The 16,510-nt window shown below is 36.8% G+C and overlaps 1 protein-coding gene across 1 annotated transcript; it reads left to right on the top strand.

Moving 5' to 3' along the window:
• Positions 1 to 6,587: 6,587 nt before the first annotated feature.
• On the top strand, positions 6,588 to 8,201 carry LOC149735430 (uncharacterized). Its single transcript, XM_089878607.1, has one exon. The coding sequence runs from the start codon at positions 6,588 to 6,590 to the stop codon at positions 8,199 to 8,201; it is 1,614 nt and encodes a 537-aa protein (XP_089734733.1).
• Positions 8,202 to 16,510: the final 8,309 nt, after the last annotated feature.

Here is a 16,510-nt window from a genome sequence, read left to right as displayed (position 1 = left end):
TATTTTTCGATCTTAGTCTCACAAAAATATAATTTTACGTTAAAACTTGAATTATTTTTACGTTACGACTTGAATTATTTTTACGCTACGACTTGAATTATTTTTACCCTACGACTTGAATTAATTTTATGTTACGACTTGAATTATTTTTACGCTACGACTTTTATATCCGGTAAAATCACTCATGCGTTTCAAACTCCATTGTCCCGTATCTATGACGTCATAGTCGCCGCTATTACAGACCACAATGCATACAATTTTACCATATCTGGATGTTGTTTATTCGTCTAAAATATTGCAATTTTACAGGAACCAAGCACTTCTGCGCGTAAAAATAGTTTTCTGCTTACGTTATATGTTAGCACAATAATAAACCTTTCATAAATAATCAACTTTTACAAAACATTCCACCGATAAAAGAATAAAAAAACAGAAACTATCAAGTATACCAACCAAAAACATGTTTAAACTGTAAAAATACAAACAAAAATGCATAACATCAAAACATAGGACATAACATGTATAGCTAGCTGCAGTTTTGCTTGCAAATTGCGTGATTTTACTTTTTAACTCTCTAACTTAGCAAGTACAGTACCTGGCAACGAAACCTATACGGTAGGCCGTATCTTTGTAAAAACTTACCTAATATCAAAGTAACTTACTTAGCCACTATATTTTGTCCTCTCCTTGATTTAAAAACAACTGTAGTTTTTTTTAGTTCACACCCGAAGTTTTAAAACGCATGAGCGATTTTAACGGATATAAAATTAATTCAAGTCGTAACGTAAAAATTATTCAAGTCGTAACGTAAAATTAATTCAAGTCGTAACATAAAATTAATTCAAGTCGTAACGTAAAAATTATTCAAGTCGTAACGTAAAATTAATTCAAGTCGTAGCGTAAAATTAATTCAAGTTGTAACACGGCCTGCTAGAGATATCTCTAGTAGGCCGTGGTTGTAACATAAAATTAATTCAAGTTGTAAGGTAAAATTATTTTTTTGTGAGACTAAATCTAAAAATAATACAACTTGTGATTTGAAAATAATACAACTTAATGCATAAAATGCCATAATTCGTGTTGTATTTTGACCAGGTTGGGCCCCCATAAGGTAACACGCTTAAGACGTTATGCGTGTTAATTTTGTTTTTGCGAGTAAATATGCAAGTACTGACGCGCATAAAAGTGACCATGCAAAAAGGGTAGTATTCTTTGGTTGGATAAAATATTTATCCATTGGTGTTCGAACAATACCCATTGTCGTACAAACTATACCAATTGTTATGTAATAATATAATGTATAGGTAACATGTTGAAAACTATAGCAGTAGGGCAAGAAAAAGAATGTTTAGACTTAATTTTTAAAGCGTACAGTATTATTTTGTGTTATTTACGTATTTTCCTATTTATAAATACCTTTAATAATCAAAATTAACAATGATTTCAAACTGTCCAATCTTATCCTGTGTGTTTTCGAATTTGTAAAATTTCACTTGTAGTGCGGATAGTTAAATAACTCCTCGTGTGTTTTATTATATTTTATTAAATTGGTGTCAATTAATAAAGGAATGATATTACTAATTCGTGGTATTACCCCAAAACCGTCTTCTATTTTGATTTTGGAAATATTTGGCAATATGTGCTTAAGTGTCCTATCTTCCCCCATTGTACTATACATATGTAGTAGGCTAGGGTAAGATGGCTCATGTTTCCATACTCTTTTTATTCTCCCAATTAGTTGTAAACAAGGAATATTACAGAGTTAATAATTGTCATCACTATTAAAAAGGTTTTTATTTGTTAATAACACGATAAGAAAATGTGGAATAATATCTTTACAAAGAGTTGTTGCTGATAATGGTGTTAATGCTTTAATGCAGTTTGCAATCAGCAATTATCTCAGAAAACCTCGCTCGTGTAAATATTGCGTACGTCTCCGTACTGTGCATTCGCAACCCGAAATAATAATTAGCGAATTAATTAATGAGTGGCCGACGACCTTGCCAACTCTTGTCAATTCTACAGCTTGCGTAACAAAGCTTCGTAATGATCAAACTAGAAGTAACATGGCATAGATGACCTCAGTGTTTCAACAATAATTATTTAATTATTAATGCTTCGACTAATTATAAAAAGTTGCTAACAAGTAACTGATTATCTCCTGTCTTAATGAAATCCCTTTTCTCTGTTTATCTTCTTTTAAATGTTCTTTTGCCGCTTTATTGGAACATATATTTATCGCTAATATAGTAGTGGGACACTTTGTCAGGCGAGACTTTTTTATTTTCTTTTTACTGACCCCCATTTAATGATAATCCGGAAAATAAGGTTACAGAATTATTCGACAGTATCATCAAGACTTTATAAAACGCGCGTCAAGGCCGATTCAATATGTTTGTGTGGTATTTGGGGCCTCTTTTTCGTTGGGCCTCTTTTGAGTTGGGCCTATTTTTGTTGGATCGATTTTTGTTAGGTCGATTTTTTTCTCTTCTTTTTTGTTGAATTTTTATTCCTTTTTTTGTTGTTGAATTTTTTTCTCTTTTTTTTCTGGTTCGAGAATTTGGCTCGTAATTTTTTAGACGTATGTGGTGGGGGTGATTATGACGAAGTATACTTTTAACTTTTGTGATAACTATTAAATATAGTTAAGATTTTGCTATTATTTAAATTTTTGTTGTCGGTAAAAAGTTTTGGAAACTGTTTGAGAGATTTACCTTTACATTCATAAATAACGTACATGACACAGTAATAACCCCATACGTTTATTTTATCGATATAACACACAATTTTATTTACATACTCTGCGAGCAGTACACAAATTATTTTGGAACACTACGTTTGTTTCAGTAATCCACCATTGATTTTTGCTGTACGATAATAGATGTTGTATCGTTTCAAATCGCATTAGGGTTAACAATTTCCAGCACCTATTTTTCGCAAATTAGACTATCTAGGTGATGTTTCTCAGGGTACACGGGATCCAAGTAAACCTTTAGTTTAATGTGGTCTTCCAAGGCTTCACGTTTTGTCATATCCACGCGTTGTCGAAGGCGGCAGTGTTCATCACGCTCTGTCTCGGCCCAATAAATGAGCTGAGAATGACCAAGTTCTCCACGAGTAGAGAGCGAACACCAGTAGCGTATTGTTGGGAAATAACACCTGCGCCACTTCACGAAGTTGATTTGGGTTGAATATACCTCGTGGATCTCTTGCAGTCAGTGTGACACGGCAAACACGAACGTTTTTGGGAATTTCGTCGTTGCTATAGCTGATTCATTGCGAATTCTAAAAAAATCTTCTCGCAGAGTTGTATCCTCAGGAATATTTAAAGTTTTCTTGCTCCTTTTTGTTGTGCGTGTCGTGATTTTCGGAGTTTTTATATCTGCGGTTTCTTGCAATAATACTTCATAACACGATGCAAACGGATAAATCGGGAAACCAGCATCTTCCCAGCCATTAAGCATATCTACTGCGTCGTTGTCAATCTTTTCTACCATCTTTGAAGTTTCATTTTTCTGTTAAACTCGATTGAAATGAAACACGGTCTTATAGGCGATTTGATTTCCGGAGTATCGGATTGCGAGTATGTGGTGAAATACCGGTTTTATTTACCAAGGTGATCCTAGAATACAGATATTCTAGCGGCCATTTTCGATATCTTCTACTGGTGCCACCAACCTAAAATTTGGACACTGTACTAACTAGACCCCAGCGGTACCGATTCTAAAATGAAAAATTTAAAATTCGAAAAAATATTAATTATGAATATTAATATTCGTCATAAAAACATATTTATAGAATTTTCTCCCGATCCAGCTTCGAATATGTTATAGCGCTAAGTGATACCTAAGAAATGAAACATTATTTTCTTTAAAAAAGTGCGGGGATATATGTTAAATATAAAAAAGTATGACCATAACTTGAATCATATAAATATTATATTTTCGATTTTTTTTGCGAAAATATAACTTACGTATACATCTATGTAGGTCACTAGCACGTTATCCCCATTGAAAAAAAAAATTAATTTCAACTTTTTTTTATAACTGAATATTAATATTCGTCATAAAAACATATTTATAGAATTTTCTCCCGGTCCAGCTTCGAATATGTTATAGCGCTACGTAATACCTAAAAAATGAAACATCATTTTCTTCAAAAAAGTGCGGGGAAGGGTTCAGAATACAAACAAGTATGAGGGTCATAACCCGAATCATACAAGTATTAAATTTTAAAATATTTCGGCGAAAATATAACTTACGCATACATCTATGTAGTTCACTCACATGTTATCCCCATCGAAAAAAAAATTAATTTCAACTTTTTTTTATAACTGAATATTAATATTCGTCATAAAAATATATTTATAGAATTTTCTCCCGATCCAGCTTCGAATATGTTATAGCGCTACGTAATACCTAAAAAATGAAACATCATTTTCTTCAAAAAAGTGCGGGGAAGGGTTCAGAATACAAACAAGTATGGTCATAACTTGAATCATATAAATATTAAATTTTCGATTTTTTCCGCGAAAATATAACTTACGCATACATCTATGTAGGTCACTAGCATGTTATCCCCATCGAAAAAATAATTAAGTACAGTGTCCAAATTAAGTAAGTACAGTGTCCAAATAGTACAGTGTCCAAATTTTAGGTTAGTGGTACCAGTAGAAGGTATCGAAAATGGCCGCTAGAATATCTGTATTCTAGGATCACCTTGGTGTTTTATTTATATTACAGACTGGTGGTGGTGGTGAGACTTTCTAAAATTGGCGCTAAGCATTAAAATCCAGGACAACGCTACGTTCTCTATACCAATCTGGATCAGGTTTTGAAACTCGGCGTAGATGATTATATTTACAGAGTTTGTTAAAGCGGCTCCAAATTTACCTTCCAAACTTAGCCGCGAGGTCAGTCACTGCGTAATATGCAGTTCCCTTCGTCCGCGTAAAACTTACCCAATCCCGTTAGTAAAGAGTGTCATATAGCTACGAATATACAAACCGTCTGTAAAGTTTGGAGTCAGTTCTTTAGAGGGAATTTGACGTCCGTTGGAATGCAAGGCGAGACTGGTTAGGTTACAATGATTAAAATCAAAAGGGTTTTTATTGTGAATCCCGCGAAAAGCATTGTTGTCCACGAACCCGATTATAACACGTTTAGGTAGCTGCCCAAGAAATAGATTTTCGTGACAAATTGATTACCACCAGGAATGGTAATGGTTTTCATCTCCACTCTGGTGATTGGATATTTACAAAGCCCCTGTCCAAGGCGGTTATTTGTCCTAGCAGTGGCGTATCATCGACCCCGCGAACCCCGCAGCCGCGGGGGCCCCACACGAATTATAGGCCCACATTAATACCCGATATAAAAAATTAACCACATATGAATTGTTGTTACGTCGCAAAATAAGCTTCGCCGTCGTAACCCATTAACATGACAACGTACGTGGTAATTTAAACATTTAAATAAGTTTGTAAAACGGGGGGGGGGGGGTTACAGTAGATAAGGAGGGGTTTAAGCCAATTTTTTTTTAAATTAGAACCCCCCTTTTAACACGACCATTTGCGCCAATAGTGAGACCTATATGTAACAGTTTGAGTTGAATTGTTTTACGGGTCACCAAATGTAGGTGATAAAGAAGGGGGCCCACGTACAAGCCTTGCGGGGGCGCCTTCTATACCTTAAAACGCCACTGTGTCCTAGTTGAACGCTAGAACTTATTTTTAGCTTTCGCACGTGCAAATACGCTTGTGTAATTTTCACTTTGAATCCAGCAGGTCCGATAGTTGCAAAAGTGTCTTTACTTCTTGCCAACTTTAGTTTTACATCCACCCCCCGCATTTAATAGATATCTTTGTTGAAACATTAAATCAATATATAATTTTCCCTGCATGTCGATAACACGACTACTGGCATAAAACGCCTTTCGCAGAGCAGCCCCTGTATTTATGTCATATATTGCGTCCATATGTATGGTGTGGTGTAGCTTTGTAAAACAGGGATCCAGTAAGGTGGGTCGCCTTTGCGTCGGAGCCAAATGTGAGTAAATTTTCTATATAACTTCGATAAGGGTACGTTAAACTACTGCTGGTTACGTCGCGGTAGCTACATCAAATAATATTCGTTGGCAAACTGCTGCGTCGTCGGCTAAATTTGTACCGTCGGCATTAACGATTTTACTTCGATATAGGTAAGAGTTTGCTAAGTCAATGTAATGCTCTTTTGTTCCACTAATTAAAAACTCTACTGTCCCCGAATCAGATAAACCGTTTTGCACGCCGCTTACAACCCACATTCCATCCTGTACGGACGTCTGCGTCATTGGCGCAGAAAAAGGGTCTAGTTCGCTCTTGAGGCATCTTGTGGACAAACATTATGAAAATATGTCTTTGGATTCACCCGTCGTTTGTTTGATTTAGTTTCGGATGCGCGATTACGTTTGTTTGATTTAGTTTCGGATGCGCGATTTTATTCCTTTCGAGCCGGGTGTGTTAATAGCGCTAGCTGTCATATGCAAGAGTTTCTACCCTATACTCGCGGCCTCGGTTGATGGTGGCTTGTTTAGCTGAGGTACCACCGACTATGTCACTCGCAAAACCCAAACCTGATTTTAGAAGTTGTTTACCTATTGCCTTGGCTCCTGTTTTCAGTAATGGTAAAACTGCTTTTTCTAAACCTGACAAAATATATAATTTAAGAGAAGCCAACCCCCCCGCCAAAAGTTCACCACCTTTAAACATGGAAATTGTTTACTCGTCGCTCCCAACGAGGGTATGGACCTTCGTAAGACAGTATAAAACTCATATCAATAGAAAGACCGAAGACAACGACCTCAAACTCGTCTACCTACTACAACACTGTGACCCGTACGTACGAGCTAGAATAAGTCACCTTATCTCGAAACCGCTCGATGCTGGCGCATGGTTGTACGAAGAATGTGGACAACCACATGAGATCGCCCGCTACTGCAAAGAGCATCTAAAAAACGGCCCGAGAATAATTGAGCACAACCCCGTCGGTCTAAAGAATATGTCCGTACTGATGGACCGTTGCTGCACCTCGCTTCAAGACCTGAAACAATCATCAAGTATAGATTCGATGAAGATCATGCTAAATGTTATAGCCAAGCTACCACCGACGTTACGGGAAGAAAGGGTAAAGCGGTTGTTCGAAGTTGAGCGTTTGCGAAAGAGCCGAGCGAAGTTTGCCGATTTATCTGCCTTTGTTTGTGAAAAGAGTGCCGAAGCAAACAGCATATTTGGAAGAGCAATGCACCTCGTCTCCAATCGAACCAACCCGCAACGAAGGGCAAAGTCATCCGTCTACAATTCGGTCTTGGAAGAGCCCGCTAAACTAAATAATAAGCCTAACGTATGTATTTGTTGTGCAGGTTCCTATTGCTTGAGCCAATGCGAAAGATTTAGATCGATGTCGCTGCAAAATAGAAAAGAGTTCGTCCAAACGAAGAGATTGTGCTTTAAATGGATCGAGCTCCCCGACGTGATCGCTGTCGATAAAATCCCCATAGACCCAAATCCTGTTTCCAGCCCAAAGACGATAAAGCATCACCAACTGAACGCCAACAGCTTTCCGGAGATAAAGCACAGATCAGTCCAACTATTGATCGGTGCCAACGCCCCGCAAGCCTTCCGTGTAGAGACAACCCGAAGCGGCCATGGCCGATGTCCCGACGCCGTCAAGACGCCACTAGGATGGTTCCTTCTAGGCCCTTCGTCCGACAAACCCGCAACCGACTACGTGAGTTCCGGTTTTGTTTTTGCTAGTATCCATGGCGCGAGACTACAGGAAACGCACGCCATGTTCCTGAGTGATGAAAGCGACCTACGACCGATCACCGCCGATTCCGACAGCGACGACGATCTACTGCATACCCCGGTTTCTGCAGAGATTAGACGATCGTACAGAATGATGAAGCAATCAGTACAGTTCGAAGCTGGCCATTACGAACTACCCCTCCCGTGGCGACACGACTATCAAGTTCTACCCGACAATACAATGATGGCAGTTCGACGTTTGGCTGGCTTAAAGAAGAGGTTAGTCCGTAACCCCGACATGAAAAGTAAGAACGACGAACAGATGCAGACGATGCTTACGAAGGGCTACGCAGAGGAAGTCCCGATGCACGAATTGAAAACCGTCCGCCGATGTGGTACCTGCCGCACCACCCTGTCATGAACCCCTATAAGCTTGATAAGCTTCGCGCCATTTTCGACTGCACTTCGCGCCGCTTTCGACCGCACAACATCACGGGACCCGACCTCGTGGGCGTTCTTATCAGATTTCGACGGGAACCCGCTGTCCTGGTTGCCGATATTAAAGAAATGTTCCACCAGGTGCGTGTCGCCCAACGTGACCGAGATTCGATCACTGTGTGGCCACCGTAATAAAAGATAATTTTTACGTCGACGACTGCCTTGTCTCCGTCCCGAATCCGAAGGCCGGTGTGAAGATGATTCACGATCTACGAGCTCTGTTGCCCAAGGCTGGATTTTGACTAACGAAGTGGCTATCCAACTGCAAAGAAGTGGTGGATTCTATTGCCGAAGAAGAACCCTCTAAGTCCTTGCAAGTACGTTCATTCGACGTACAAATTAACGAGCGAATCCTCGGCATCAACTGGGACGTGCTTGCCGATGAATTTCGATTTACTATTGCCTTACCGATGAAACCCCGAACCCGCCGGAGACTGCTGTCCACGGTTAACTCGTTATTTGACCCCCTTGGTTTCATAACTCTCGTTGTGCTGGAAGCTCAGATTGTATTTCAAAGTGTATTTGCATATGGATTTTTTTTTCGATTTAAATTGGATCCGTATTACGGCGTTTGGGTGCAGGGCCGTGCCCTTTTCAAGACTGCCGTACCAAAAGATTAAGATCGGTTTCTCGATTTGATTTACGGTTTATTTAGGTCTTTTGGAGAATACGCGGAACCCATCTGTTGAACGACCTGACACGAAACGGCGGATTATGATAACAAACGTGTTGTTTATCATCACGAGAACAGATTTTTAACAGGTTACTCTGGTGGCGTTCCTAAGGAACTTTTAACCCTGCGAAGTTTGGTATCGTTCGCGCACAACGCTAAAGGAAAAACCTAAGAAGATAATTTGTGTTTGTTTCGATGTATCGCCGCACTTCAACGCGATAGTCCTGGGGAAAGAAGAGGCGACATAAATGCAAACATATTGAGAAGGAAACGTTTGCATTGGCACGTAAACACGATGTGAACCCCAAAACCTTCCTTGGTGTTGATATGAGTGACCTCGAAAAAATCGAAAAAAAAAATTAATATCGCGATATTTGTCCACACAATGTCATCCGACCGAAAACTTAATGTTGCGAGACTAAGTCCAGTAAAGAAACCCAAGTGTGGAACGCTACATCTTTTACATGTCATGTGGACAACCACTTTTGCTACATTACCAACATTGCCTCCTTTTCACAAACGCACGAGTGCAGTGTATGTAAGGCGTTATTTGATCGAGGTGATGTTTGTTCAAGACAGGAGAAATCATGCGAACGAAATAACTGAATTCCTCCGTTTCATACCCCGGTGGTGTTTACTTTTAATATCGACGTCCCGGTTGAGTTGCGCTTTACTAAAGATTTCGCAGTGTTTGACATAGAGTCGTTGTTAAGCAAACTAAAAACCACTGTGGTAAGACGACAGAAAAACAACCGAGCATAAAATTGTTAGCGTCATATTGAGTAGGCCATGCGTCAATGTATCGTCGACGACGTCAGAGTTTAAAGCAGCTAAATGCATCGTACGCAGAGCTGAAATACCTTTCTGTTTCTACCACTCTGATCGTACGTAACTCAATACAATTGATGAGGACACGGCCTACTAGAGATATCTCTAGTAGGCCGTGATGAGGATATTATAGAACGCTTTGTGGAACATTTACGTAAAATCCAAGAGGAAGTGGCGACGGAGCGCAGGCGTTGTTTGTGTTACGTAACGTGTGGTCCGGGACGCTGCTCTAACGGCCTACCGCGACTGACCGGACTGATGTAGCGTTTCTTAACACACAGTTTAATGGCATATAAAGACTACTATAATAAAACGGTAAAAATAATGCTCAAACATTATAAAGTCTTGACCAGCGTAACGGAATACAACAACGTTCTAACCACGGTAATCCAATACATCAATACAACGTTACTACACCCATGGCCTACTTAATACACGGTCTAGGAATACACCGAAACTGCTCAAAAAATAAGAGGCCTATTGACGCGAACAATGCCCATTATAATACATTGTTTCGCCACGGTTTCATGAATGGAATTTTGTTTTTCAAAATGGAGTTTACAATCAAAGCAGTTGCAGGTCTGTTGTGTTCTTGGTGTTTGCAGTGGTTTTGTTATAGAATAAAAACTTATTAAATCGATCAAACGAGGAAGTATCTTACGTAGAAACTAGATATAGTGTTTACAGCAGTTGTAGTCATTTTTGTAGTAGGCATAAATTACGGATTTAGGAGTCCTTTACTAAACAGTCATCTAGTATAGCTTTTTCCAACTGCTAGCGTACATTCAGATCGAGATTAAACCTTGTTAAAACGACATTGAAACTAAAATAACATTGAAACTAAAATAACAGCCATGTTGATACGACAGATGGGTTAGTTTAAGTTTAAGTTATAAAACATTACTGAGGTAGATCTAGATTCTAGACAGATGACAGTTTCAACATATTATAGTTGTGTTATGTCGACCGTTTGTCGTTTGATGTACAGCAACTTACTGTAGAAGCATGGCAAAGCTTTCGCTTGAAGCGTTGGGAGATCGTGTTTATCGATTTGTTCTTTTTATTTAAAAACCTTATTCAAATAGAATGGAAATTAAAACAGTTAGAAATGTAAAATATAAAAGTAAATAGATATTGCAACACAAACACGCGTTGCGAGTAATAGTACGTTCTACCACGTCGCCTGAACCAAATGTGACTGCAGAGAACAGTCGAGGAACTAACGGTGAACGAAAAGGCAAGGTTACAGGAAAAAGCGCACACGTGGGTTCACCGAGTCGTGACGGTGTCGCGGAAATCTGGTTCCCAAGAAATCTGGTTCCCATCGGCTACTGCGCATGCGCAGACACAATGCATTTTAATCAGAAATCTAAAAATCTGGTTCCCAGAAGTTAACTTGAATACACGTAGACATGTTTTTAGATAGTTTATTCTATTTAAAGTAAAAATGAAGGTTTGTCGCCCTTATTTGTTGTCGATGACGTGATACGGGCAGTAGTCATTGGTCATACGGCATTATGTATAATTTATGTTAAAATACAGCATACATTTTTGTTAAGAAGATAAATCTTTAAAAAGAATTAGAGTATAAAATACTTCGCATCTAACAACTAGTATTTTTAGTCGCAACCAGCATAGTTTTGAATTCCTCATAAAACAGGTTTTTCTGGCCTATGGGAACCAGATTTCTTGGGAACCAGATTTCCGCGACAACGGTATAAATCACGGAAAACAATAGCGGGGACGGATTGAGAACGAATAAAGAACATAGTTAAATTGATTATAAATGAAACACCACACGCTTAATGATAAATGTTCATATTTTTCATAGGCCTTATAGATAGATACTTGACTATGTGTTATAAGTTTGTTGGATTAGTAGATACAGAACCAAGGTGATATTGCAATTTACAACATTGTCTGATACCGATACGGATTATTCCAGATTCAATCCAAAGGAAAAACTATTAGTCATACACTGCTTGTATATAGCATATACAGTTACTGTAAACGTGTAATAGCTGTTTGCTGATGATTCTAATCTTGTGCACAAACCTCTATTTTACAAACATGTGGCGATGTGGAAGATGTGTTATATATTTCATGCAGTCAAGATAAAGGATTACTGACAAAATGTGCATTAATGGAATGATTAACTTGTTTTTAAGGAACAAGCAGACTTTTAATATAACGATGCAGGTCAAGGCTTGCGCGATAAACGTATGTGTTTTCTTCTGTTGTGTAGTATTCTATTTTTAAACCACTGCCCCCCACAACATGTTATGCTTTCTTTGATTAGATTTAGATAATGTATTTATCACTTATGATATGCCAGCCATCAGTAACAGCACTAGAACATGTTAGAAACCACTTTCGCCCAAAGAATAGAACGTTCTTTATGGTTAAATGTGAAAATCAACTGGCTTTACCGCGATTTCATGACATTTTAGCGAAACTAATCTATGTTTAAACAGTCACACAGTATCAGTGGTGTGCGAAACTACGTGTACATTCGCTCAAACTTATATTATAACAACAAAATGAATCAAAATTAACTATAAATGCAAATATACAGGCTCCAATTGTATTAATTTGGTTGAAAAAAACAAAATTCCATTCATGAAACCGTGACGAAACAATGCATTATAATGGGCATTGTTCGCATCAATAGGCCTCTTATTTTCTAAGCAGTTTCGGTGTATTCCTAGGCCGTGTATTGAGTAGGCCATGCTACATCATACACACAACGAGAACTGGTGATCTTATGCAATATTAGGGCGAATGTATAAGTGAAACAAAAGAAAAAGGCGCACTTGCGCAACGACGACCAATTATGCTTAGAGGTGAAACAAGCGCGAGACTTATAATTCCAACACAAAAGCCAAACATAAAACGGAAGAAAAACTAAAAAACAATACAGAAGAACGCCACAGCAAGCTACACACAAAAGCCAAAGCCGTTTTACGCTAAAAGAAACAATACGTCACATTTGCAACCATGCTTAAACCAAATTCAATCACAAATTAAACAAGAGGTGATCCGAAAAGTAAAAACGAGTGGAAACACCCGCTTTGTAAGCTACAGAAAAAGATTGAGGCATGGATTACCATGTCTACACGTGGTTGGATTTAACTCTGGAAAATACGATCTAATTATTCTCAAGTTTGCCTTGATTGAGGTGTTGGATCGCCATGATGATAATCAGGAAAATAAGTTTACAGAATTATTCGACAGTATTATCACGACCTTATAAAACGCCCGTCAAAGCTGATTACACTGAAGCACATATTGCCAAATATTTCCAAAATCAAAATAGATGACAGTTTTTGGTTAATACCACGAATTAGTACTATCATTCCTTTATTAATTGACACCAATTTAATAAAATATAATAAAACACACAAGGAGTTATTTAACTATCCGCACAACAAGTGAAATTTTACAAATTCGAAAACACACAGGATAATATGGGACAGTTTGAAATCATTGTTAATTTTTTTGATTATTAAGTGTATTTATAAATAGGAATATACGTAAATAACACGAAATAATACTGTACGCTTTGAAAATTAAGTCTAAACATTCTTTTTCCTGCCCTACTGCTATAGTTTTTAACATGTTACCTATACATTATATTATTGCATAACAATTGGTATTTTTAGAACGACAATGGGTAATGTTCGAACATCAATGGATAAATATTGTATCCTACAAATGTATATGAACTTGTAATAACAGAAAATTAATTACTGTATAACTATTAATAAAGTTTTTATTTTTGCTATAAATTGGGTATTACTACTCTGTTTTTGGCACAAGCCCCTTCTTATAAATTAACACCAAGTGCAAATGACCAAATTTCAAAAATATTTTCAAAATATTATCTTTTTATTATATCAGTATCTTATAGTTGAAAACCCCCTGAGGTATAAATTACTAAATTAAAAGCAAATCTTTCAAAGTTTGGCAATGAAAACATGCAAAACTACAATGTGGGGGAAGATGGGACTCTAAATTGAAATATATTTACATTAGCAGTATTCTACAACTTGTAGTTAACCTACCGAGTTTAACAGGCTGTGCTAGTTTCTTTGCTATGTAAACTTTATATATATACTGTTAAACTGATATTTTTTTGTTGTTTTTATCTCAAATTAAAGTCATATTTACTCCTGCCTATTTTCTTTATGCTTATATAGTAGGGTGGGGGAACATGGGACACTTTGTCAGACGAGATTTTTTTTTAATTTTTATTTTACGGGCCTCCATTTAATGATAATCAGGAAAAAAAGGTTACAAAATTATTCGACAGTATTGTCACGACTTAATAAAACGGCTGTCAAAGCTGATTACTGTTTTTAAATATTAAAAAAAATATGTAAAATAGAAACAGTATACTTTAAAGAGGTAAAAAAATGCCAAATAGTAAGGTGCAATTTTTTAATGCTCGCTAAATCATAGTAAAGCCGAAGATTTTTTTAGTTTGCGTGTGCGAACGATTAAACTAGTTTCATAGCTTCATAAAACAACCTTGAATATTTCGTACAGTTTGATTTTGTCTCATAAAACTAGTTTTAGTGTTGTAGAAAAACACTAAGATAAAAGCATGAAGGAAATAGGCAGGGGTCAATATGACTTTAATTTGAGATAAAAACAACAAAAAAATATCGGAAAAAATATTTAACGTTATATATATGAAGTTTACATGGCAAAGAAACTAGCACAACCTGTTTAACTCGGTAGGTTACCTTCAAGTTGCAGAATATTTCAATTTAGAGTCCCATCTTCCCCCACAATGTAGTTTTGTATGTTTTTATTGCCAAACTTTTAAAGATTTGCTTTTAATTTAGTAATTTATACCTCAGGGGTTATTCAACTATAAGATAAGATACTGATATATTATAAAAAATAATATTTTGAAAATATATTCGAAATATGGTCATTTGCACTTGGTGATAATTTATGAGAAGTGGCTTGTGCCAAAAACAGAGTAGTAATACTTAATTTGTAGCAAAAATAAAAATTTTATCAACAGTTATAATCAATTTTCTGTTATTACAAGTTCATATACATTTGTAGGATACAATATTTATCCATTGAAGTTCGAACATTACCCATTGTCGTTCAAACAATACCAATTGTTATGCAATAATATAATGTATAGGTAACGTGTTAAAAACTATAGGAGTAGGGCAAGAAAAAGAATGTTTAGACCTATTTTCGAACCGTACAGTATTATTTTGTGTTATCTAGGTATATTCCTATTTATAAATACACTTAATAATCAAAAAAATTAACAATGATTTTAAACTGTCCCATCTTATCCTGTGTGTTTTCGAATTTGTAAAATTTTACCTGTTGTGCGGATCGCTAAATAACTTCTCTTGTGTTTTATTATGTTTTATTCAATTGGTGTCACTTAATAAAGGAATACTAGTACTAATTCGTGGTATTAACCAAAAGCCTTTTAACATGTTACATTATATAGTAGGGTGGGGGAAGATGGGACACTTTGTCAGACGAGACTTTTTTTTAATTTTCCATTTACGGACCCTCATTTAATGATAATCAGGAAAATAAGGTTACCGAATTATTCGACACTATTATCACGACTTTATAAAACGCCCATCAAACACAGAAATAAACAAGAGATCACAGATCTAATGAATGAACACGTTTTAAACTAATTAGCATAGGATAGTAGAGTCGGGGAAGATGGGACACCTTTAACACATAATATTCAAATACCCTGATTGTGTTTTAAACAATTAACAATGGTCTGTGGAAGTCGTGAAGATACGGTTTTATAATTCATTAAATGTTCTTTGTTTACTACCAAATGAAAAGAGAAAACAAATGAAAAAGTGTCCCATCTACCCCCACCCTGCTTTATTAATTAATCCTTTTACTACAACGGTCGACTGGGCTCGATCAAAAACAAATCTGAAGTAACCAACAAAACGGGTTCTATAGTCGCCATTGGTGACTGTGGAGCAGTAGGCAGAATGTATTAATACATGTATTATAACTAATGAAACCTATAACCCATGAGGATTGAGTGATTGGTAAAAAATATGTGTAAATACGGGTTCGTGCGAATATCGTTTCCGTTTATTCGGGTTCGTGTGAACCCGAATCTTTTGTAAATTGGCACATCCCTAGCGGGTTCACACTACTGGCGGTAAAAGGTGCTGCCGATGGGAGAGAGCAATTGTCGGCCGACATGTCTGCCGACAAAGCATTCACACACAAACGTAAAATCGCCTGGTATCGTGTTCTGTTTGGGGGGATGTTGGAAAACAAATTTAATTGTTTTAGCGTAAATATGCGATTAAAATAGAGAAAAATACCAAGGAAAGAATATAATTTCGTTTAGTAGACGATGGCTTTTAAAAATTTTAACGCAGATGCTAAATTTTTCAAGGAATTGGCTTATGTTATATCTGCCTCTCTATTCCATATAGTTTGGTTTTATTTTATCATTTTCCTACAAAGTGATTGTGTATTAAACACGCCCGGGTAATAATACTGTTTTATTCATTTTTTTTTGATGAAGTTGGTCATAACAACAGACGCAAAACAACAAACGCTATTTTCAATAATTTATGCTAAATTTACAATATAGTATTCCTACAACAAAATATATATTATATTCATTTTCACATTCGTATTTGCTCGAAAATTATCTCCACCGCTGAATTTACGGGGAATTGGTTCACCCAAAAATTGTT

Source organism: Ciona robusta, chromosome 5 (assembly GCF_009617815.1).
Source record: "Ciona robusta chromosome 5, ASM961781v2".
In the NCBI taxonomy this organism is placed as follows: Eukaryota; Metazoa; Chordata; class Ascidiacea; order Phlebobranchia; family Cionidae; genus Ciona; species Ciona robusta.
This window is presented reverse-complemented; position numbering and strand designations above follow the sequence as displayed.

What these genes read in the sequence shown, in the direction of transcription:
- LOC149735430 (XM_089878607.1), top strand. Translation starts at nt 6,588, where the DNA reads ATGTCACTCGCAAAACCCAAACCTGATTTTAGAAGTTGTTTACCTATT.